The 25,556-nt window shown below is 40.8% G+C and overlaps 1 protein-coding gene across 7 annotated transcripts in view; it reads left to right on the top strand.

Annotated features, from left to right (window-relative positions):
- RBM33 (RNA binding motif protein 33) overlaps positions 1 to 25,556 on the top strand; it is a 134,404-nt gene that overhangs the window by 53,775 nt on the left and 55,073 nt on the right. For 4 of the 7 annotated variants that reach the window (XM_033193532.1, XM_033193535.1, XM_033193530.1 and 1 more), the window contains 3 exons: positions 4,968 to 5,176; positions 9,537 to 9,822; positions 16,097 to 16,155. In XM_033193532.1, the coding sequence (XP_033049423.1) occupies positions 4,968 to 5,176; positions 9,537 to 9,822; positions 16,097 to 16,155 (554 nt within the window). The remainder of the gene's footprint in view (positions 1 to 4,967; positions 5,177 to 9,536; positions 9,823 to 16,096; positions 16,156 to 25,556) is intronic. The other 3 variants (XM_033193531.1, XM_033193533.1, XM_033193534.1) reach the window with 1 other exon arrangement.

Raw genomic sequence — 25,556 nt, 5'->3', positions numbered from 1 at the left:
GGCTAGTTTTTGTATTTTTAGTAGAGACGGGATTTCACTGTATTGCCCAGGCTGGTCTCAAACTCCTGACCGTATGATCCACCCGCCTTGGCCTCCCTAAGTGCTGGGATTACAGGCGTGAGCCACTGCGCCTGGCCTAGAAAGTTGTATTTCTAATGAGTTACCAAGCAATTCTGCTCCTGCACTGGTGCTTCCAGAACCACTGGGATATTGTCCTTCTGAGGAGGAGGGCAGGCGGGCAGGAGGACACAGGGGCTCTGCCTGCTGTCTGGTCTTGGTCTAGATAAGAATCAAGACTTAACTTTCATGATTACTTTTATTACTTCTTAAAACTGTTATTCATAGTCGTTTTTTGTCCAAAACATGAGCCTGTACTTTAAGTAGCAGATACGAATTCTGTAGAAGGACACTAAGCTCCAAAGATGCACAAGTTAGCAGTAGTCAACCAGTCTTACCTTAATTTACTAGGCAAGATTGTTCAGAGAGATTCTTCTAGAATCTTTGTGTTCTCTCTGTGGTCTAGTTTACTGCTACTACATCTTGTGGCCCAAGATTTCCCTAGACTTTTTTCAAGTTATGGTATGAAGTTGCCAGTTAATCTGAAGCAGATTTTTTAATAGAACATCTTTAATTTCTAAGAAATAGAGTCTGGCATTGGCCTTAGGTGAAAGATGGAGCGAAGATCTTAAAACAGAAGGATGGGAATAAACAAAACATGTCAACAGGAGGAATTGGTAATATCGTAGAACAGTCTTACTTGAGCAGAGACGCGTCAGTCTTGGCTTGGGATGCGATGAGCAAAGGAAAGCTCTCCATACCTGGCAGTATACTAAGGAATTCTAAGGGCAACCCACAGCCACCACCTGGAGGACGTAAGGCTTCCTGAACTGGGGAGGGGTGGAGGAAGGGAGGGATTAGTTATGGCTACTACTTCTTTTGTTGGGTCTTGTTATCTGGGCTGTGGCTTTGATTACATACATTTAAACCATGATGTGTAAAAGCTTAGTCACTGAGAACTCCCCAGGTAGCTACAAGTTCTAAGACTGTTAATTCACTTGCTAGACAACATTACAAATGGGGGCCTTTCCCCAACTCTGTAGTCCGCCCCCTGTGGGATGGCTGTGGATTTCATGGCTCGTCTTCCCTCTTCTGTACCACCCTGCCCTGATTTGTGCTGCCTCTCTGCCTTTCCCACCTCCCTGGTTTCGTCATCTCATCCCTGTTCATTGTCCCTCCACCTACCCACTAGTAACATCCTGGTTCTGCAGTGATGGCCAGCTTGCATGTGTGCTTAGTGTCTGTTTCAGTCCTGCATCTCCTCCTCAGGACTTTTCCCTCATTTTGTTCTTTCCAAGGTCATTGACAATTTCGTGTATTTAAATAACTGGTATTGAATCTGTTTTGCTTTTTAAGGCATCTGGCAGCTTTATGTTCATGTAATCCTGGGACAAGAAGCTGGAAAGGTTGGTTTGTGGTGGGCAAGTCCTCTCCTTTGAATTATGGGGGAAGAGCATGAGGTCCTTAGAGGCAGAGTAGCTATAAACGTAAACAGCTTGATTAATGACCATTCTTGTAAACAATGAAAAAAGCACTTAACTGCATTTGTGTAGAATGTGGTTGTTTGGCAAGATGATAGGGCAGGTGAAACCATAGTTAAAAGTACCCTTTTCTGTTCTGTATTACTTAAGAATGCTTGGTGCTTGGAAACATGAGTTTCAGATAATTGCGAAGTTAGGATTTTTCCCAACACAAAGGAGGATTTTTCTGTCCATCAAAAGATTGGTTTCCTAAAACAGTGAATTCTCTTGTTACCTTCAGCACCTCCCCCCAAACAAAAGATGAATTTTACATCTGAGGAAATATATATTGAAAAAGAGATAATGCCTCAATATTTGGTAAACTAAGACATTTGAATACATTTTTACACATCAGTTTATTTGTGTGCTCCTAGAGATCAAAATCAAAAAACCTGAACAGTCTCAGGTTCTGTGTGGAAATAATTACGTTTATTTGATTCTGTAAAGCTGTTTGCCTGCTCTGTAATGGGATTAAAATATCTTGCTACCAGAGTACCTGTTGTCTTATGAGATGTACTTTTTTTTTTCCACTGATACCATTGTTAGTATTGAGAACACTTCATTCTTCAAAAGGGAGAATCAAATAATGCACTGGTATTCCCAATTTCTTACTCTAAAACTTTACATGTGAAACGAGTTCTCTTCCAATCTAGGAGGGAGTTTTGGTTACTTTTAGTCTTTTTTCACATTCACATCTCTGTGAAAAACATTTGTACATGTGACAGCCTCAGCAGTTAAGGAACAGTTTTATCCACAATTGTTGATTGGTATTTTGAATGCAGATTGGATTAGAAGTAGAATTCTGGGCTTTCATCTAGGTTAAGATCTTAATTAACTAGCTTTTTTTGCTCAATCAGGATTGTGAAAATTAAACCTTACAGAAAAAGATTTGAATGACAGTGTTCTCAGTTTTCCCAAGGATAGTACAGAACTACGTACTTAGGAAATAAATTAATTCATTACACTCAAAGGATGTTGTAGGGTGTAAGTGCTTAACTCCCTCCTGGAGCTCAGTTGAGCAGGGTTACAGAGCAGGCATGTGGAAGGAATGGTTCACTGTGAAAGAGCCAGTCGCCATTTCTGAAGACAGTGTCACTGACCAGTGTCCCTCAGTTGCCAGTCCTCCAGGTTGAGAGCTGTGTCTTCGTCTGGGAGGTGGCCCTTGGATTGCCTTAGAGAGCAATGTAAGCCATAAATCAAAGACTGCATTTATTTTAGTTAGGCATTATCTGTGAGTAGGCTTCCAGATTATTTTATTCTAAGTTTCATTGGCATGTGTTACATTTTAAGTTGTTTTTTATTGCTGTAGCCTAAAGAACCTGCTTGTACACGCACAAAATATTCTCTTGAAATAATATCATTGATTTCAGAGGATCTGTGGGAAAGAGATTTCTCTGTAGTAACAAACAGTTCAGAATTGCTAATGCCAGCAGTAGTACTTAATGGTCCTTGTAGTTGCAGGGCCTTTAAAATTTTCTTGATTCAGTTGTCTTTTAAAAAAACTCAGATTATCTTTTGTTATTTTTCCAAACAAATTGTGTATTCTGTATGTATTTCAACTATTACAAAATTATTTGCATGCAAATATATTTTTCTTAACATTTTAGAAAGGGACAGTACAGTGTAAAACTTTGTTACATTGAGGTATGTATCTCTTTAGAATCTAGACATAGTTCAGAAAACACTTAAAGGGAAATTAACATTTCAGTTGAAGTTACAAATGTAATTTCCATCCTGTCATATTTTGGTGACCTTTTGTGACAGCTTGTCTCAATTGGAGGAAAGCGTTTTCACTTGCTGATTAAAGATGTCATTTGAAACCATTTTATTACTGAGGAAAGTGAAATTAATCTTGACACTCAGAACCACTAGAAAAATAATTGCTGATTCACTGCATAAAATGTGTGTGTGAACTAATCATGTAGTCAAGGTTAGAATAAAAGTCTATGCTGGTTAAGAAGAGATTAAATTTTCTTTCAAATGGGGTCTAGTTTTCTTTGAAGGGGAGAGGGGTACCATAGAAACAATTTCAAGAAAAATGTGGCTTAGAGATTTTGGAGGAGTTTGGAGATGACGATGGGATCCAAGGTAGAAGGTAGACTCTGGTAATATTGAAAGCTTACCCTTGGCTGGGGAAGAAGGCAGGAGAAGGCATCTTGGTATACTCAGTGACATTTTTAGAAAATGTGGCGTAAGATCTGTTGTCCCAATTTAGCTAGTGTTGTAAAAGGACCATATGTGGCTAAATCATTTTCGTTCCCTTTAGGAATATAGAATAATGTGCCATCTGAAGTTTCTTGGGGCCAATGCCCATGTTTTCTGTATCCCTAAAGCATTTGGCAGAGCAGTGAGCAGCTGCTGGACACTCCACACGTGTTTGCATGAGTGTTTTCTCATGTGACTTTGCTCTCATTTGATTTGGCTTCTCTGTCAGTCTGCATGCATATAAGAAGGCTTCACAGTAAAGTTTTAAGAAAATAAATATGAAAAATGGAAATGATATGTATTACATTGAGTTTTTTATTCTTTATGAAATCACCTTGACTTCAGAGTGAGTTCGTGAATAGTTATGTTTTTAAGTGAGAAGGACCAGGAATTTGTTTTCTTGCATCTATGTGCCATCATCGTATGCTATTAATATTTCTACTGGCTTCAGTAAGAAAATCATACTGGTGTAGGACTGGTAGGGGCAGCTTCTGACTGATGTCATACACCATCAGTAAAAGGTGTGACTGCAGGCTGGGCGCAATGGCTCACGCTTGTAATCCTAGCACTTTGGGAGGCTGAGGCAGATGGATTGCCTGAGCCCGGTGGTTCGAGACCAGCCTGGGCAACATGGTGAAACCCCGTCTCTACTAAAATACAAAAAAGTTAGCCAGTGTGGGAGCGTGCACCTGTAGTCCCAGCTACTTGGGAGGCTGGGGCAGGAGAATCGCTTGAACCTGGGAGGTGGAGGTTGCAGTGAGCCGAGATCATGCCATGCACTCTAGCCAGGGCAACAAAGCGAGACTGTGTGTCTCAGGGAAAAAAAAAAAAAGATGTGACTGCAAAATGCCTTCTAGTGTGAGGGCAGTGGTTAAATTTCACTTCAACTTCTTTTTAGCCTCACTCAGCACATATCATTGGTCTCAAATGAAAATAATTTAAAATTGATTGGCGACACTTGCATGGTATCGTAAAGGAAAGCCTGTTCTTATTTCTCAGACCTCACTGGTGGGTTGTGTGTGTTGCTGGTTGTATCATCCTTGCCGCTGCTAATCAGGTGTTTCCCGCGGGTGAAGCACAGGCTGTTGCAGAGTTTCATGTCACATCATTCTTTCCTGTTTTCTCCCTAGATCTCTAGTTTGGGCTCTCGGAAAGTAACTAACACATACACATCTTTTCACATAGAACTTTCAGCAGAGGCCAAGGCAGCATTGCTTGAATTTGAAGAAAGGGAGCGGCAGCATAAACAAGGACGCTACAGCTCCAGGCGGGGAGGACGACGAGGAGGTCCGCTGATGTGTCGTGGTGTGGGGGACCAGAGGAGAGAGAGCACCGAGAGGGGCAGGATGAAGGACCACAGACCCGCGTTGCTTCCTACACAGCCTCCTGTCGTGGTAACTTCAGATTTTATTGTAGTAGCCCTAGAACTTTAGAACAAATGGCAGTAAGCTTTTGTGGGTATCCTATTATACATTTCTCTCTTCTTAGTCTGAAATGAAAGGTTAGTAGCAGGAGTAATGGCTGAAGTTTCTGCTTTATAGTCTCATGTGATTTTGCACACTCCAGTCATCCTGAACTAGAAATTCAGCACTCCAGTCATCTGGTCGTAAGAAATCATCCTGTACCACAAATACTTCCAGAGGAGGGATTAATGAGCAACCTGATGCCCCAAGATGACATAAGCTCCTGTGGCACTTTGCTTGCTAAAGCCTCTAGAGGGGTATTTCTGAGTGCATTGCATTTGAAAGATGGTATTACAGATAGAATTTAGGCAGAAGTTGTTTATTTTATAAAAACATTTTTACCTTTATACTGTTTACCATAGATTTTTCCTTAAATATCAGTTTCTCAGAATTATTACCATATCCTCCATACAAAGCTTTCACAGCCTATAGTTTAGGAATAAATCATGTACCTGTAATTTCAATTGGAATGTCCTTTGTATTTCAGAGATGGCACATCTCAAAAACGACAGGAATTGTTGATTTTTTGTTCTTTTTTTGTTTTTGGTACAGAGTTTCCCTCTGCTGCCCAGGCTGGAGTGCAGTGGCATGATGTTGGCTTACTGCAACCTACACCTCCTGGGTTCAAATGATTCTCCTGCCTCAGCCTCCTTAGTAGCTGGGATTACAGGTGCTTACCACCACACCCAGTTAATTTAAAAAATATTTTTAGTGGAGACTGGGTTTCACCATGTTGGCCAGGCTGGTCTCAAACTCATGACCTCAAGTGATCCACCTGCCTTGGCCTCCCAGAGTGCTGGGATTACGGACGTGAGCCACTGGGCCCAACCGATTCTTTCAGTTAAGCTTTAGGGATTGTATGGCTCTTTACTTAGAAGTCAATCTTGAAGGAAAAATTTGTTTAACACAAATATGTGTCCACTGTGTCTACCACTTGCCCTTTTTACATTTTTATCCGAATTTAGAGAAAATGACATTTCACTTCTGTTGAAATGTTGTATTTCAGGAGCCATTCATTTGTGAAATGATAAAGTAGAAGAGATAATTTTTGTTTTAGCATGAGAATTCCAACTCTGATGTGTAAAGGGAGAGTAGGTAGGTGTACACAATTTGATGATACTAGGAACTGCTGTTTGCTTACACAGCTGTTTTGTTTTTGAGCCTCTCTAATAGCAAAAAGGCTGGATTTACAGTTTGTCTTTTTTTTCCTTGATTGCTCCCTGTCTCCGCCCCAAACCTCCGCTTGCCATATGTCGAATAGCCATTTTCATTATTCTGGCCTCTTTAGGGGCCAGACAACTCCCACAGGAGACCAGTGTTTACGTAATTATGGCTTTGATCCTGGAGAAGTTGCTGAACTCTGTTTTCTTACCACAAAGAAGGGAAGAGCATGTATCTCTCACCTGCCTCCTTAGAGAGGCTGAACTGAGATGGCATTAATGCTTTTAAAAATGTCACGGACATTCAGTTGTCCTCAGTCCTGATGGTGACGTTGTATCTCTGGATTGTAATGTGACTGATTTGGACTGTTAGAGCCTACTGTGTATTAGGAGTAAACTAGACAGCTGCCCTAAGACTCACACAGCTTTGTAAGCGATAGTCTCATCTTTGCTAATCAATGATGAGATCAGGGCTATCTTTTTTTTTTTTTTTTTTGAGACGGAGTCTCGCTCTGTCGCCCAGGCTGGAGTGCAGTGGCCGGATCTCAGCTCACTGCAAGCTCCGCCCCCCGGGTTTACGCCATTCTCCGGCCTCAGCCTCCAGAGTAGCTGGGACTACAGGCGCCCGCCACCTCGCCCGGCTCGTTTTTTGTATTTTTTTAGTAGAGACAGGGTTTCACCGTGTTAGCCAGGATGGTCTCGATCTCCTGACCTCGTGATCCGCCCGTCTCGGCCTCCCAAAGTGCTGGGATTACAGGCTTGAGCCACCGCGCCCGGTCAATCAGGGCTATCTTATCCTCCATTCCAACGGCGTTCTCTTACATCATAAGCTTTCTCCATCTTATTCACTCCCCTTCCCAGAGCTATTTTGTCTCTTTGCGTCTTGACCCCCAAAGTTTTGCAAACAAAATTTTTGGCTCATGTCTCTGCTTGTACCCATTTTCTGCTTGGTTGGCTCCTTGCTGCCTGGATTCCGTTCTGTTCCCTGTCCTGAATCCTGAATGGTGCCCTCAGAGATGCCACCTGACCCCTTGTCCTGTTGGACCACACTCTGGGGCCTTGGCCATCACACATGGTCTCTTTGTGAGCAGCTCTTTTTTGGGCATATGAGATTTTGGATGTACTCTCTTATCTAGAATGGTTTCTTCTTTCTTCCCTTTGACCTTTTTATTTTCAAACTAAACTTTTATTTTTGATTGCATATATTTATGAGGTACAACGCACTGTTACGGTATGTAAATGTTGTGAATGGATTATATCAAGCTAATTAACATTGGCATCCCCTTGAATATTTCCTGGTTTTTGGTATTGAGCATTTAAAATCTCTTTGAATAGTTTCAAAATACCCTTTTCTTTAGTTGTGTTTTTCTTCAGGTTTTGTTCTTAGTCCTCCTTTTTCTCAGCGGTCTCCCCAGCACTGTTCCTCTTGCTGTTACCTAGTGTCTCTCAGTGAGTCTTAGTCTCTAGCCTAACCTCTTTCCAGCTCCATTTTCTCCCTCTCCCAGCGGTCCCTGTACCTCTGCAAACATGGGTTTCATAGACCCTGAATGTCACTTGTTTAATCACACAAACATGATCTTTCCCTCGAAACTCTGTGGTCTTGAATTAATGACCATGCATTGTGGTCATCCTCAGTTCAATTAAAATTTAAGCCCTGGCGTCTGTCCGTGTGCTATCTATGGGATACAATGGTGGGTATGACAGACAAGATCCCCACTCTCATGGGCGAAGGTGCACAGATGTGATGAGTTAAGGAGGGGCGCATACTGCATATGGGAGCGTGTGTGCTAGTGGATGTGAGCTGGTACCAGAATCTTTTGAAACACCTTCCCTGAGGAAGGATAGGCGGGCCAAGGCCATTCATAGATTAGTTTTAGAATCCTACTCATTGTTCCTCTGAGATGTCTTCTTGTCTTTGTCAGACTATGGCTGTTCCTGTGCTCCAGCTCTCGCCAGAGCCTATTAGATGGTCTCCTTCCATCTTCTTTGCCCTTGTTCATCTCACACTGCTGTGAATGATCATTTTCCTACCGAAAAGATCATTCGTGATCCCTTGTTACACATGTTGTCTATGGCGTAGTAATGGATCATTTACTTGGAATTCAAAAGCCCTCCATAATTTGGCATCATCTCAGGGAAAATAGCTTGTTAAATTAGACAACTGAATTAGTAGTGGTCTACTGCTAATTAGCTGTGTGACCAGTTTGGTTAGTGATTAAAAGCAAAACCTGTGGAATCAGATGGCCTGAATTCTGGTTCCAGCTTTTCTGCTTTCCAACTACTTGATCTTGTAAAAGGTCAATAAATAGGACCTACTTTATAGGACTGTGGGGAGCTAGGTCAGCTAACTTTCTCTACTGACCTTATAGTAGGAACTTAAAATGTGGGGAAGGTTCAGTCCACAGCAGCTGTTGCGGTTGTTGATTTCTTCCTCTCTAGTGACTGACAAAATAACCAGCCTCGAATCGAGATCTCTGACCACTTTGAGTGTGTCATTTTCATACCTTCTTTCCTGCCTTCTTTCCTGGTCTCCTGGTTTTACCAAGCAGGTGGGTCTGTGCTGCTTCTGCTGCTTTCTGGGTATCTGTCCCTCACTCTGCCTTGCACCTCTCTGTCCTTCATCACCGAGTTCAGGTGCCACCCTCTCAGAGAAGCTCCCTCCCAGCCTCTCCTGGAGGCTCTTTGTAGTCCTGTCCTGTTCTCAGGCCTCAGTTCTGGAGCAGGGTGACTGGTGCGCATCTCCTGCCTTGCTTACCAGAGTTCCTGGAGGGGGATGCAGGACTGCTACAGGGAGGGCCGTGGCAGCTGCTCTTCTGTCCCTGGCACAGGGCTTTGCTCAGTGTGGGCAGTTCTTTTCCCTGAACTGAATTTTTCTTTTCTTCAAAATTCACACTGGGTGCTTTGGGGCTGTTTTCCTTCTTGCCTTGAGATTGACTCAATTGTGAGACTATAGCCCTCACTGTGAAGAAGTAGAGAAGCTTCTTTATCCTGCTGTTTTGATACAAATTGTTACTACAGACTTCTTCCATTGTAACTTTACAAATGCAATCAGTGTAAATTTGTAACACTTCAGCATTCTTTTAAATGTTGATTTCGGTGAACTTTTGTTTTTTTTTTTTTGTGATTTGTAGACTCATTCTCCAAGGTTAATTCCTCCTCCACAGCCCCAGGCTCCCCCTCCGCCGCCACCACCGCCTCAGCAGCAGCCGATCAGAAGCCTGTTCCAGCCGCAGCAGCTGCAGCCGCTGCTTCCGGTGCAGCACCCGCACCACCCATCCCCCCCTCAGGGAATGCACATGCCTCCCCAGCTAGAGACCCCAAGGATGATGATGACCCCGCCACCCGTGACTCCACAGCAGCCCAAGAACATACACATCAACCCGCACTTCAAAGGGACGGTGGTCACGCCTGTTCAAGGTCTGTGTTTCCTTTTACTGTTGTAAAGCATAGATGGCCCTAGCTTCCAATGGTTTGACTTAGGATTTTTCCACTGATGCGTTTTCGACTTTGTGAGAGTGTGAAAGCAGTATGCATTCAGAAGAAATCATAGTTCGAATATTGAGATTTGATCTCTCCTGGGGTAGCATCAGGCATCCCAAAACTCGCTCGAAGCTGGGCAGGGGGTGCTCTGCTTCCCAGCTCCGATGATTTTGCCAACTGTGGAATGATGTGAGTGTTCTGCTTAAGGTAGGTGAGGCTAAGCTATGATGTCCCATTGGTTGGGTATATTAAATGCATTTTGACTAAGGGTCTTTTCAACCAACGATAGCCTCATTGGGATGTAACCCCATCCTATATTGAGGAGCATCTGTTATGTTATAGATTACTGTGCATCTGAAAGCATTTATTAGTTTATTGCACTGAAGCCGTTGCTATGGCAAAATGGTTTTCACATTCATATTTGTAAGGATGAGTTTTCCTTGGCTCTTCCCCATTCATTTAGATTTTAGCTTGATGGGTCAAGTATATTTCTTTAAAAATGTGTATCTCTTATTGTATAATTGAGTGGAAATTGATCTGTGACTCTTCATAACTCTCCCGGTGAGGATGTTTGCAGTGGTCAGTGTCCCTCTTTGGTTCCAGGCAGCATGTTCCCCTTCAATTCCAGTGTCAGCTGGTGGAGAGGGGACACATCCATCTTTTAGTTGTTGTAATCAAATAAATACAGATCTGATTTTTACTTAAACATGTTCCTTAAGCTAGGAAACTGTTTTCGAGCAGTTTATATGAAGCATTAACTTCATGTATCTGTGAACACACACACATTTATTGAGTTACGACTCTATTTTTGGCATTTGAGTTATATTGATGAACAAACCAGACAAAGCTTTCTTCAGCCATGATCTTGCTGTCTAACAGTCTTATTATTATTACCAGTAAACGTAAGTATTTTATGTGGCATGTTAGAAGATGAAAACGCAGTGAGAAATGGAGCAGGATGGGGGGAAGGGGTGGGTTGCCTCTTAATAATAGGGTGATCAGGGTGAACTTCACTGAGCAGGAAAGAGTTGAGGGATATCCGTAAGTTAGTCATGTGGCTGTTCGGGGAAGAAGATTGCAGGCAGGGTGATCAGGTATGAAGGGGCTTCCTCCAGGTGAGACCCTACCTGCAAGTATAAAGGAGCTGGGGAGAAGGAGGCGCAAGCCTGGCCGAGATGGGGCACGAACTTGAGGCCACTGTATTGACAGACTTTGACTGTGTTTTGCTAAAACAGAAGTTGGATGATAATCGGTGGGAGCCAATAGGCTTGAGAGAAAGTTTTTTATTCATTGCACTTAACAGAAAAGAGCTAGTGAAGAAGGAGAAACATCATTGATGCAGATGAGAAGAAAACTTGTCTTGTCCAGGACCATGCGCCAGAGGTGGGCTTGCTGAGATGGAGGAGCAGGGAGTCCTCCATGGTTGGGGCAGATGGTGAAGCCTGAGCTCAGATGAGTGGGCAGGTGGAGAAGTCTTGTGTCAGTTCTTCCCTGGTGGCCTCAGTTTCCTCAGTAGGTAGCAAGGAGCTAGAGTGGGGAGGTAGGAGAGCGTGTTGAAGGTCTGAGGAAAGGAGCTATGGAGCATCCACTCGTGCTTTGGAAGAGTGGATGTGCGCAGGGATGGGTGGGGCTGCTGAGCCCGTGAGGAGCATGGATTTGAGGTGAGGGCAGTCAGCATGGTTGTGTGTCCAGCTGTGCTCATCTGCACGCACTAGGTGTGGAATCGGCAGGCGGTTGGGTTTATGAGGGTCATGGTTTTCACAAAGTAGTAAAGGGGAGGCGGTGCGGATAACGATGGGCTGTGGATCATAAGGTAGATGCCAGGGGGGAGAGGACACCAGGGAGGAGGCTGAGACGGTGAAAAGGAGGTCACTGGAGGTCTTCGTCGAGTTGAATGGTGGTTTGAGTCGGTGCTGGAGGGAGTGAGATGGAAGGGCAGAATGGCCACCAGGACTGGAGGCAGAGGCGGCACGGATCGGAGGCGGGCACGGTAAGGGCCAGCTTTGTGTTTATTCAGACTGGAGCTGAGCTCCCTGAGACAGGACCGGGGCAGTGTGGTGCTGGGGGATGTCAGCTGGTGGCATGAGATGAAAGCTGGATCTGGAAGCAGCAGTGAGATCAAGAAGGAGCCCTTCTACCTCCAGACCTTTGGCAAGAAGCTGCGGGAGAACAGCTGCCGCCCAGAGGGGCCGTGAGAACGAGAAGGTGAAGGAACTTGGGGTGTTGTGGATGCTGCCGATGGGTGGGGAATTAGGGACTCCCGAGGGTGTGGGAGAGAAGTTTCAGAAGTGGAGAGTAGCCTAAGGTAGTAGTTCAAGTGCAGGGGATTGGCCAGTGACCTAGAGCCTGGGACCCTCCCATACGTGGGTCAGAAGTATTATGAAGTTGTCCTGTGGCCATGGAGCAGGGGAGTGTGATGGTGACAGGCTGGCACAGAGTGAAAGGGAGGGGGGCGCCTCTTGACAGCGTCTGCAGGGCACCACCAGGCCACTGGGCATGGCAGATAAGCATAAGGTTTTAAAGTACAGTTAACTCCTAAGCCCTCCTGACCCCATCGCATGTCCCCGTGTGCCCACAAAGTTCTTCCCACCCTGGTTAGTATTACTCGTCCCCACATCCTCTTAGGTGGCCCTGAGCGTCGCTGACTGGCGTGGTGCCTGTGTCTCCCGCAGTAGCCGTTGAATGAATGGACACATGCATACTTGAATGGGGAAGGGTGGCTTTCCTTCAAGTAATCCTTTGCGTCTTCCCCATAGTGGTTGTCCTAAACCTGGCACTACTGTCAGTCTAATTCGTTGGAATGATTTTGCTTATATTATTCTTTCTTGTGCATTTCCTTGTAAAATGCAGTGGAAAACTGGCATTTGGTAATATGTACAGATTTTCTTTAGCTTAACTAAAATAGTTTTAGAATTATAGGGTGGTAAAGCTATCAGGAAGCCCCAAGATATCCTCTATGTATGAAAATGGTGTCCCCTGCAAAAGTTAGCAGCCTGACAAGTGTAGAATGCAGGCCTTGCACCCCAAAGCACACGTGTGATTTAGCAACTACTCCAAGGTCAGCTTTCTGACAGAAGTTTTTCAACTCAGGACCAGCTAGCTTTTTCTCACCATGAAACCAGGAGCTTTAGTGCCACATGTCCCTTATCTGTAATTTGCCTTTGACCTTCAGAGGTACACAGACACAGAAGAGAAGGACAAAATAGCCTTGCTAGGTAGATAGGCAACACTTTCGAAGCAGTTGTTTATTCTGTAATAAATGAATGAGCTTAAATAGAAATGCACAGTTCCCCTTGAGAGAGACCGAATATCAAGATGTCTCCTGTACATAAAAGATACACAGATTAAACCTTTGATTCTCAGAGCCTTACATAGATGAAAGGTGCTTTTTCAAAAAGTTAACAATATATACACATCTTCTTCTGATGGCACAAACTTCCTTTTTGAGGATGAAGAGGGTTCCATTATAATGTATTTAAAAACTGTTTTGTTGGAAATGTAACTTGTTTCCAGATTTTTAGTATTATAATGAATTGAAAACTTAGTCCATTAAATACATGGGACAAGTTATAAATATTAAACTTCAGATATTCAAGTTGAAGCTTCAGCTGGACTGGTCTCTAACATCACACCTTCTAAATTCTTTTATGCTCACAGTGGGCAGCCAGGGCCCGGTAGGTAGAGCCTGCAGACACATGCCTGGGCATTCCCACTGAGGTGGCTCCTCTTGGGTGGGCCAGGTGTTTGCCCTGTTCCCACCGGGACTGTCCGCAGCAACCCTTTTTTGTCAGTTGTTTTTCCTTTTCTGCTGTGTGTTTTGTTTTGTTTGTTTGTTTGTTGTTTTGTTTTAAATAGGGAAAAGGCTGGTACTTTGCAGATTACCAGCTCATCAGAGGCTTCTGTGTAAGAAATCCATTTATTATAATCAGATTGCTTTCTAGAGATCCCACCTCACCTTCTTTCTCTCATTCTCCTGGTTAAAGAGGCTTAATGTTTTATCCTTTTATTGTGTTGGAATTTTTTGGTAGATATTGGCATTTAAATTCTACATAGTACCTGTGATCGAGTTAGTGAGGATCTGGGTGTCTTATATTTGTTAACTTGATTTTAAAAATCACGTCTTTACATTTAATATGTAGTTGTTTTCTTTGTCACCTTCATTATAATCTTCTGAGGTCAGAGATATTCTTCTTTTTTTCTTTCTCCACTTTCTCCAGTCTAGTGTTTCACTTTAGATATGGAATTGATGTAACATCAGCTGTATAGAATTGAGGGGAGAGTTGGATTCTATTTTATATAAAGTCTTGCAAACTGACCCACTCTTAATTTTGAAATTTGGACTCATTAGATTAGCCTGTCAAGGAAGGGATGAACTTCTGGCATTTTTACATTTTATAAAAGTAAGTTTTCTTTCTGTCACACTTTGCATTTGATCAAGCAGTGACACAGGCCATGTATGCTATCACTTGAAGTTGAAGTGTGGAAAGTGCAATGTGAATGATAAGGCTTAATGTATGGAATTCCTTGAGTAATCATAGTTAAAAAAAAGAAGTTTATCCTAGCACCCTGTTTTTGAAGTGATTCTGATGGACTTTTAAGAGGTATCACCTGTATTTCGCATTTAGCAGACACTTCTTAAATTAAAAAATATGCTACGTTGTCAACTCCACCTGATGTGTATGAGTTTGCTGGGGCTGCCATAACAAGCACGGCAAATAGGGCGAGTTAAACAACAGAAACTTATTTTCTCACAGTTCCGGAGACTGGAAGTCCAAGTTCGAGGTGTGGGCAGGGCAGCTTCCTTCTGAGGCCTCTCTCCTTGCCTTGTCATTGGCCACCTTCTCCCTGTGTCCTCACGTGCTCCTCCCTCTGTGGGTACTGTCTGTGTCTGAATTTCCCTTTTTTTTTTTTTTTTTTTTTTTTTGAAACGGAGTCTCGCTCTGTAGCCCAGGCTGGAGTGCAGTGGCCGGATCTCAGCTCACTGCAAGCTCCGCCTCCCGGGTTTACGCCATTCTCCTGCCTCAGCCTCCGGAGTAGCTGGGACTACAGGCGCCCACCACCTCGCCCGGCTAGTTTTTTTTGTATTTTTTTAGTAGAGATGGGGTTTCACTGTGTTAGCCAGGATGGTCTCGATCTCCTGACCTAGTGATCCGCCCGTCTTGGCTTCCCAAAGTGCTGGGATTACAGGCTTGAGCCACCGCGCCCGGCCTAAATTTCCCTTTCTTATAGGGACACCAGTCAGGTTGGATTACAGCCTAGACCTCATTTGACCTTAGTTACCTCTTTTAAAGACCTAGTCAGTGGAATCCAGTTACATTCTGAGGTACTGGGGGTTGGGACTTCAGTGTATAACATTTGGGGTTGGGGCGGGGGGAGGGAGTTGCAAACAGTTCAGCCCCATAGTACCTGACAATCTGAGAGCTTCCTAGGTGTATCTGTCAGCATGTTTTGATGTAAGATGTAGCCTGCACTTAGATTGTGAGTTTCTTTGAAAATCAAGATCAGTATAGTGCGTGGTGAGTTTTAAAGAGCTTAAACACATCTGATTTAGCCTCAGGGTATGAAACTTACATCTAGCTTCTTCTCTATTCTGAGATGTCTTTTTAAAAATGATTTGTTTCGTTGTTCTGGTGGATTGATGGAAGTCCTGCTTGTTTATAAACCAAAGTAAACTAAAAGCCTTGGCATAGGAGGTGTAGTAGAAAATTTTTAACGGTCTGTGAGCGTTTTTTCCAGTTCCTAGGAAGTGCTGTTTTCCTTTCTCTGCCTGCCTCACTTCCCTCCTTCCCTTCTCTCTTTCATGATTCATGAGGGTTGAGATTTAAATGTGTATGTGACTGGCGTAGGAAAATATAACTGGGATTCGATAACCTGAATTATCTGGATAGGGATAGGAGAAACAAAGTAGATTTTTTATTTTAGAGTAATACTGTCTTCTTTTGTTGCAAAATATTTTAATTCCAAATAATAGTCAACTACTGACATTTAAACTTCTGCTTGCACTGTTGTATACTGAAAAGGAAACTTCTGCTTTCTCCCTTTTCTTTTTTGGAAGTGTTAAAAATACTAAATGCTTAACTTAAGTATAAGCAGAATGTGTTATATGTCTGGTACACATAATATATATTTTATATTAAACTTCATATCTTGTATTACAGGGGTTTGGGTGTTGAGTAAAGTGTGTCTCTAACGCAAGGGGTTTTTCTTGCAGTGCCCTTGCTACCAGTTCCGAGCCAGCCGAGACCTGCTGTGGGACCCCAGAGATTCCCAGTGAGTAGCAGCTGCTCCTTCTGCTCTGATAGGGATGAGCATACATTTACTAAGAAATATTAATATAGCAAGTGCAAGAGGTTCCAGCCAAATATAATTTTAAGGATTTGCAAATATTGACAGTAATCTCTGCAATAGAAAATGTTTGTTAAAAGCTTAAGGTCAGTGGATTTTTGAGAGTAGAATTAATTTTGTTTAACTGTAAAATTGTTGAATCAGGATCATCAGTGGAATGCTGTTCATCTTAAAGAATATGAATATTGATTTTATTATTGCCTTATGGTAAGTGAGAAAGAGCCTTGCTTTATTAGAGAGATGGGGGTGTATGTGTGCATGCGCCCACAGGCACATGTATGTTTGTGCATGTGTATATGTGTGTGTGTGTGTGTGTGTGTGTGTGTGTGTGAAATTCTAGGAAATGAAAATGAGAGATCTCTTATTTTTTAAAAGAACCTCTAGGGTCTTGATGAGCCACTCATTTTATAATTTAAAATGAATGTTTTCACTTGAAAATATCTTTAAAAGAAAGCATATATTCTCTCTCTTGCTGTCTCTCTCACACACACTCTCATTCACTTATACACACACAGAAATGCACTTTGCAGTATTTTCAGTAATTTTATCCATTCTTCTAATGTGTTTTAGGTAGAAGAAACAAGCCCATTAACTAGATATATTTGTTTAAATATATACATTTTATTTTATGTGAATTTTTGGTTCAGTGTGTAGTTTGTTCATGGTTTTACTAGAGAGTACATTTTTTTTTTTCAAACAGTTTGGGGAAAAAAATGTACTGACCATAACATTTTCATGTAATTTATATGTAAAACAGAGGCAGCCTTATTTAGGTTAAACAGTCTGATTTTCAGGAAGTACCTAAATGGCCTATTGAACTGTTTATCTTTGGTACTTCAGTAGATAACGTTTATATATGGCATTTAGCAAGAAGGCTTACATGAAGGATGTGAATGTATAATCAGATGATTATTCAAAAATAACATTGTTGGATTTAAGGTTCAGAGTATTTTGTAGACATTTCTTTGACTTGTAGTTATGAATTATGACACAGTTTCTAAAGCTGGTTCTTCGTGATTTCTTTATAGTTAGCTAATGTGTTTCTATAAATTATTTACCAAGTTCTAAAAATTAGTTGTTTTTAAAACGTTAGGTGATTTTTATTGGGTATCTATTTGAAGCAGTTGTCTAAAAAGCCAAGTTTTACTAGTTCCATTGCCTAAGGCTGACATGTGTGATTTTAGTCATTGAATATATTTCTTCTGTGGAGTAGTTTGTCTGCTAGTTATTGTAAAGCACTGACATATTAAGTACTTTTTGCTTTTTCAAGACTATGATTATATCTGTGTTAAAATCATTTTTGGATGTGTTTTCATATTTTGTACTACAAGGATAAAATTTGGATGTGAATAGCTTTTGCAGTTAAGATATAAACCTAAAGCAATGTAATTTATATTTTTGTAAAAATGTTTACTAATACAAACTTAGAATAGTCAATTGCAATTTTTATTTCATTTTTCAGTTGTGCAAATATAATTGTATCTGATGTTAGGAATAAAACCTTAGAATACTTTGCCGCTATTAGAAGAGGATAATAAAAGAACATTTTTGTGAGAAGTTGAACTTGCTCTTCAGTGATATAGTACTCTAAGCTTGGTAAATATGTTTCAAGGCAGTTTTGAACAGTTTCTGTGAGGTGCAGTGTTCTATTTTTGTTTTTGAGATGGGAAGTACGTGTGGGTGATCAGAAATGGTTGGGCTAGAAATGAGCCGTGTATGTGAATGTAGCTTAGTAAGTGTTCTCTTCAGACCAGGTCTTTACCATGATTTAGCATGTCTCTTCCTTTAAGTCCCCAGTGCTGACATCACAGTGAACTTGGGACGTAGCGCGTGCAGTGCACTACTTATTTCTGTCATCATTTTTCCCTGAGAGAAAATCATGAAATGTGTGTTTTTAAAAATACAGTAGCGGTATTATGTTTTTAAAAAGCCCACCAGAGTCTTGTTGGGGAGAAAGATAAACTGTAGGCTCTCTCTGGTTGTTTTAGTTGTAAGCCAGATCTTTGTTGAGTATTTTTTCTTTTTTCTACTACTAGATTAAACTTCTTTCCTGTGAATGTAAATGTAGTTTTGTGAAAATTTAATGAGGAACAACTTTATGCCAAGTGCTCTACATAGTGCTGTCTCTAAGCTATACAATGAATCAAGCATCATTAAATGAAACCTAACTTATGTCCTTAAGCGAATTTTCATTTGAGTAAAATTTAAAAATAGTGAAGACAGCATTGTTGTGGCTTAGCAAAGGCCACTGGAGATTTCTTACTGAAGGCTGGATGTCCTGCAGGCTTTGTCTTGGTTCTTATGGATGGCTGTATGCCCCTCAGTTTCTATCCTGGTGGTTTTCTGTATTTGGGGTTCAATCAATATTTGTCAAACCGAATTTTGCTTTAAAAACTGACGACACACGCACACACAAAGCGGTGGAACATTCAACTTCAGATTTATCAGGTGGGTCTGTTTGAGTCAGTGTGCTTCTTGGTACGCAAAAATAGATTTGAATTCAGAAATCTGTGTGCCGGTGGTTATGAAATTTGCAATTGAGCAAATCAAGATTCATTGTAATCTTTCCTTTCCCCAGCTTAAGTACCTTAATTTAAAGGAATGCTCATTGCTCCTAGGATAGGTAACATTCTATCCACAGCTGTGCTCCGAACGCATATGTAGCTTCCTCACGTCAGCCAGAGTTGTGTTTCCTCCTCCTTGTGTGGTACCTGGTGAATGTCTGTGGCTAAATGCCCATGCAGGGTCCCAGTCATCCTGTGCTCTGGTGGACTTAGCCACAGGCCCTGTGCGGAGGGGCGGGAGGGAGCACATAGTTGTCAAATAAACATACCCAAAACTTAATATAGAGTGATCTTACTGCTTATTAGGAGCCCTACTTAGAATGAGTAATGTAAAGGGGGGTGCGCAGTTTAATTTTTATATTTTTTACTTTTTGTTGTTTTCAAGACCACATATGTGAATTTGCATAGTAGAATTATATCACATGCATTTAACTATTCAAGAATGCAGCTTTGTACCCAACTAAAAGAGTTAAAAAAAAAAAAAAGACAATACACAAAAGTACCACTAGATTTCCAAATTTTAAAGGATCTATGATACATTTGGTATTTATGCTTAGTTTAGAACTAGTATGTCCAGAAATTTTGCTGAGTGATAATACTTCTGGTTTTTAAAGTAAAAATTACAGAAATCGAGACACCCAAATGTGAAATACTATTTTTCATAGTGTATAAAATTTTTTAAAATTCTTCTTTTTTTTTTTTTTTTTTTCTCTTTTTGAGATGGAGTATCTGTCGCCCAGGCTGGAGTGCAGTGGTGTGATCTTGGCTCACTGCAAGCTCCACCGCCTCCCGCGTTGACACCATTCTCCTGCCTCTCAGCCTCCCGAGAAGCTGGGACTACAGGCACCCGCCACCACGCCCGGCTAGTTTTTATTTTATTTTTTGTATTTTTAGTAGAGACGGGGTTTCACCGTGTTTACCAGGATGGTCTCGATCTCCTGACCTCATGATCCGCCCAACTCGGCCTCCCAAAGTGCTGGGATTACAGGCATGAGCCACTGTGCCTGGCCTTTAAAATTATTCTTAAAAATCCAAATCTGAGGCCAAAATTTGATATTCTGGGCTTTACTTGTAGTTAGAGTAATATTTTTATTTCTTGTTAGTTAACATTATTTGGAGAATTTAAGAAATGATTTTTAAAACAACTGCATGTCAAAATAAGTGTCTTAAGGATCCTTGTTTTTGAACATTTTGGAGAAAATTGCTTTAACTCTTGGTTATGTTAGCCTTTGCACTAGGATGCATGTCTTTCCCTAGTCCCTCATTGAAGGATCTGTAAAGTGCTTTGTAATTTAGGCTTCCATTTAAAAATTAGATTTATGTACTTAATTTTAGTTACAGATAATGCACATTAGTTCTGAACTCTGAAACTGTTTTTCTTCTCATTGTAAAACATATTTCCATTACATAACACATGAATACTTACACGGGCTGATGAGCAGAGGAAGGAACACACCCTCAGCTTGACGTGTCCTGTGTGACTGATGACCCTGTTTCATTTGGGCACTTTGCTCTGTCCAGTCTTCTGGTCTGGCCTCTTACCATCCACTAGTCCATTTAATGAACACATTTTTGTTCATGTCAGGGCTGTCGAATGCTATTTCACAAAACACTGTGTTGTGTTTTTTTTTTTTTTGTCTTTTAAATAAGGAAGTAGTGGGGTGAAACGCTAGTTACTTTTCTGGAAGTAAGTTTCTACATTTTAAATTCTGTTTTCCATTTCACATGTTCTTTGTTTTACAATTAAATTAATCTAATTGGTTTCTCTTTCTGCAAAGGCTATACCTGGTGTTTTTGTCACTCATACGGAACTGTAAGTCCTTATCTTACCTGTAAGGTATATTTTCTAGTCATGTATTTGTCCTCAGAGAGGTTTTTGTTTTTAAAGTTTGCCCACTTAAAAAAGTAACTTAAAATGTTAGTTGTCGGAATATTTTAAAGTGTTGTTTTGAGATTTTTGTGAATTCTTTGTTTTTCTGTGCAGTTGCTGTTTTTAAGCATATGAAAAAGTCCTGAGCTAAATTTTAAGCTTATGAAAAAATCATTTTAAAGATTCTTGACCTAGAATGTTTTAAAACCTATTTTAAAATAAGTTTAAAAAATTTAAAAACTATTCAGTCCTTTGATTTTACATTGGTGTGTTGGGCAAATGGTGATATTTCAGTTGGCTGATAAAGACCAGGTAGTTTGGCTGCTGAATAATTTCTTAGTGCCTTTTTTTAAAATTTAAAATAAACTATACTTTTAAGGTTAAATGCATCTTCTTAACAATCATATTATTACTTACTTAGACCTAGCAAATGAGGTTCTCATTTGTGTTGACTCTGTAGTTACAGTGCATCACAGGTCTTATAGTTTGGGCTGCATTTGGGCCCATGGTATCAGGTGGCAGTGAAGGATGTTTCCTGGATGTGTTTATAGGCCATTTCATGCAAATCATGTTTGATGAGACTGCTGCATCAAATCACGTTTCTTTCTGATTACAGCCCTTGCAGATGAGAATCCAGACTTTATTCCATCCAGGAAAGAAAGTCTTGCTTTTGAACACCTACTGTTTTTACATGCCTGCAATGCCTTATAGTTACCAGCACTTAAGCTATGGAAGGAATCATGGGCATTTTCTCTGATCAGACCTATAAGTAGTAGCAGGCGAATATAGTAGGAGATCCTTCCAGCTGTCAAACATTGTCAGGCTTGCAAGGAGAGAATGCAGTTTAAAATGCAGGTGACATAATACCCAACATCCTCCACTTGCTAGGGAGTTTCTGATTAATCGTGATTACCATACATTATCATACCATCAAATTTAATCATATCAATGAATTCCCATCTGCAGCAGTAACAGGAGCAGCTAAACACTATGGTAACAGCTATTAAAGAAGGTGGTTTATCAAATTCAGTAACCCTTTAACTTGCTGCTTGGTCAGCATGCAGTGCATGTGTTGGGTAGAGATAGGGCTGGGTTAAAGTCCATGCTACTCACTCAAAGGCCAGGGAGTACTCCTTGAAATTACATAGAATTGATTTCTTGTTTCTTCTGTTGGAGCCATTGAGCTCCTTTGTAAAAACTGCTTTCTAAAATTTGTGATAAACTACAGTTGTCCCTTGTACAACATGTGTATGTGCGGGGGCCTGGAAGCAATCTCCTAAGCATACCAGCAGAGGGCTGTTTTTTGTTTGTTGGCTAAGTCAATCTGTTAACATTGACTGGGACACCTTTTAAATTCTCTTCAGATATAGAGTGCCATATATATAGACTTAACCTCAGTGCAGTTTGCCTATCTGCAACTTAATAATTTAGCCTATGAAATGTTGGACACAAAGTTTAAAGTCTTGGAACTCCTCTCTGCCAAGGAAATCTTAGTTACCTGTTTTTAGTGATGTGTCCTAGAAAACACACTGCTTTTTTTGTTTTAATATTTAATTTCCCGGGAGTCGTTGAAGACCTGTGGTTCTGTTTAGGTGCATTTTTAAGGCATACTTGGAAAGAAGTCCTGTTTTATTATAAAGTATCCAAAGCAGTTCTTCTGGCCGGTGCTCCCAGCACTTTGGGAGGCTGAGGTGGGTGGATCACTTGAAGTCAGGAGTTCGAGACCAGCCTGGGCAACATGGTGAAACCCCCGTCTCTACTAAAAATACAAAATTAGCTGGGCAAGGTGGTGGGTGCCTGTAGTCACAGCTATTTGGGAGGCTGAGGCAGGAGAATTGCTTGAACCCGGGAGGTGGAGGTTGCAGTGAGCTGAGATCGTGCCACTGCTCTCCAGCTTGGGCGACAGAGTGAGACTCCATGTCAAGTAAGAACGAAACAAAACCAAACCAAAAAGCAGTTCTTCCAAAAGATGAGAATTTTTTACTTAAAAAATTGAGTCCTCTGGGTGTACAGGTGTGTGAGTTTTGCTTAGTGCCTACCGTTATATAATCATCCAGGGACTCTCCTGCCTCTTGTGGTTAGCCCCTCTGCCTACTGGCCCCTGGCAACCACTGAAAGTGTTTGTTCCTATAATTGTGTTACGTAAATGGAATCATAGAGCTTGTTTCATTTGGAGCCTGGCTGCTTTCCTGTAGCATAACACATTTGAGATTCATCCATTTGCTGCACCAGTCAGTAGTTTGTCTTTTCTATTGCTGAGTAGTATTCCAGTATATGGATATAGCACAGTTTGTTTACCCAGTCACCTGATAGGCATTTGGGTTATTTCCAGTCTTTGTTGTGATTAGAGTTGCCGTAAACGTTTGTTTATGGCAGGTTTTTTTTTTTTTTTGGGGGGGGGGTGTGTGTGTGTGTACAGAATTTTTTTTTTTGGAACATAAGTTGTCAGTAAATGCCTAGGAGTGGATTGTGGATGATATAGTCAGTGTATTCACAGATGAGACTTTAAGACAGACTGTATGCTTTTCAGTTGACATAGCTGATACTACTGCTTTCCTTTTTTAGTTGGTTCTTTTTTTTTTCTGTTTTTTTGAATGAGGAAATACAGTCTTTATAGAGCATATATGGTTGAAAATCAGTAGTGAATAAAAAACATTGAGTGATCACTATATTCCACAGTTTGTGTTCAGCAGCCTGTGGAGCAAAAGTAAAAAATTACTGTTTTTTTGTTTTGGAGATTGACAAGCTGACTTTGGGAAAGATCAAATTGCCTAAGTTCACACAACTGGACACGGGAGGTAGGACTGGAGGCCAATTCTCTTAGTTTTTATGCTGTACTTTCTCCTTCAATATGAAATGGAATTTCCGTAAACTGAGAAAATATCATAGAGTCCAGGAAGTTGAATTGTAACTACATAAAACTGTGACCCTCATTAAGTACTGCAGTGAGGAGGCTGACTACAGCAGGGCCAGTCATTGGGAGGAGTGGTTTCAGGAGGGGCGTGGGAGGGGGGAGGGTGCAGAAATAAAGAGTTCTTCATTTCAGGAAATAATGTAAGTAGTCTTCAGGAGGTTCATCAAAACACCATTTTGTACCAAAAAGTTTTGTAGTTTGTAGTGGGTGCTCTTGTTTCACTGCTTGAACCATTAATATTATCCTAATGTATTTAAATTCACGTGGTGTTTTTTGAAACCTAGTACTTGGCACAAGGTATGTCCTTCAAAATGTTTAGAATGCATCTATAAATATAAAAATACCCTCTAGGAAGATGAATATAGGCATTTAAACAAGGCATAACCTGAAAGAAAAAAAATCCATGGAGAATACTGAAATAAGAGGATTAACATATTGTGATAGAGGGCTGTAATTTTAATTATGTCAGGGGTCACTAGTGGCCTTGATTCTTTGCATTCAACCCATTTAATGGGAATTAACTGAGAGGTGTTCCTAAGTGTCAATTGGTTTCTTATATAGTTCTTTGTATTTTAAGTGAGATTAATAAAGGAAAACATGTTGTAGAGATTGGTTATAATTGATTGAAAGATTCATGAAGTTTCAATGACATTTTTAAGGTATTTAATTAGTCTTATTAAAATATACGGACTGACCCTTTTAGGGAAGCTGATAAGTCACATAATAGCTGTTAGTGCCTTTTTATTCTTGGCTTTATATGATTAACTTTGTGCTAAGCAATTTATGCAAAATTTTTCCTCCTTTTTTTTTGTAACCAGAGTTATCAGTTCTTCTTGAATAGGATTAATATAGATAAAAATCATGTAATTAACAAGAGATGCAGAAAAGTGAAAGTATAATTTGTATGAGAATTATATGAGAGAGAATAATAATTTCTTACCTTGGATTTTTAAAGGGATATAAAGAAAAGCAAAATTGAGCAATTATTTGAGAGGATTAAAGTAGCCTTTTCTCTCAAAAGGTAGAATTAATGTCAGTACTGAAAGTTCTGTTAAGTGAGGTATTCATAGCTCATGACAGTTTTAAAATAATTTTGTATTTGGTAGAGGGAATTGGTCATGTAGTACCCTTGTTCCCGTGAAATGATAGAAGTTAATAAAGGAATGACCACATCAACAGAACCTCTTATGAATGTCAGATTTTGGAACCATGATTTATATGGCATTGCTTGGAGATAAATTTGTTTTAGCAGAATCAGTGTAGTATGATGGATAAAGCACTTAGTAAACCAAGAGTGTGAAAATGTGGGTTCTTGTCATCTTAGTTGTCATTCATTGGTGGGTGATGTAAACTTAGTTAATTCACTTTTAACTCTGTAAACCTGAGTTTCTTTATCTCATAGAGGAAGAGTGACTTGTCTGCCAGGTTCTTGGAGCAGTATTTATATCAGCTACAATATAATAAACTGGCTATAATATTTGACTGAGTCAGAATGTGAATGAGGCTGCATTTGACAGAAAACTTAGTTAACAGTGACTGTTTTATTTTTTGCATAAAAAGGAAAAAGCTTTTATTTTTTATGTATAGCAGCTCTATCAGGGACTCGTGTTTTTTTCCATCTACCCATCACCTAATGCATTTGTCTGTATTCCAGGCCAAAAGAAGAGGAGGGCAAGGGCAGAAGGTACAGGCCAGCTGAGGTGTCCCCCAGGGAGCTCCCCGCCACCCATCCTCCAGCTGACAACTGCTCCTGTTGGCCAGAGTCTAGCCAAATGTCACCCTCCTTCTAAGTTGGAATATGTAGTTTTTAATCTGGGCAGTGTTGTCCTGAATAAAATTAGGGCTCTATTACTAAGGAATAAGTGATAATTTGTGCTAGGTAAGCAGTTAAGCAGTCTTTTCCATGTGGCTGACATGTTCGTCGGAATTGAAGTTGTGTAATTAGAGGAAAAGAGAAAAGTGCCACTTGTGTTCAAAA

This window comes from Trachypithecus francoisi, unplaced genomic scaffold (genome assembly GCF_009764315.1).
Source record: "Trachypithecus francoisi isolate TF-2019V2 unplaced genomic scaffold, Tfra_2.0 Lachesis_group4, whole genome shotgun sequence".
Taxonomy (NCBI): Eukaryota; Metazoa; Chordata; class Mammalia; order Primates; family Cercopithecidae; genus Trachypithecus; species Trachypithecus francoisi.
The sequence above is the reverse complement of the archived record's forward strand: the minus strand, read 5'-3'. Positions and strand labels throughout refer to the sequence as shown.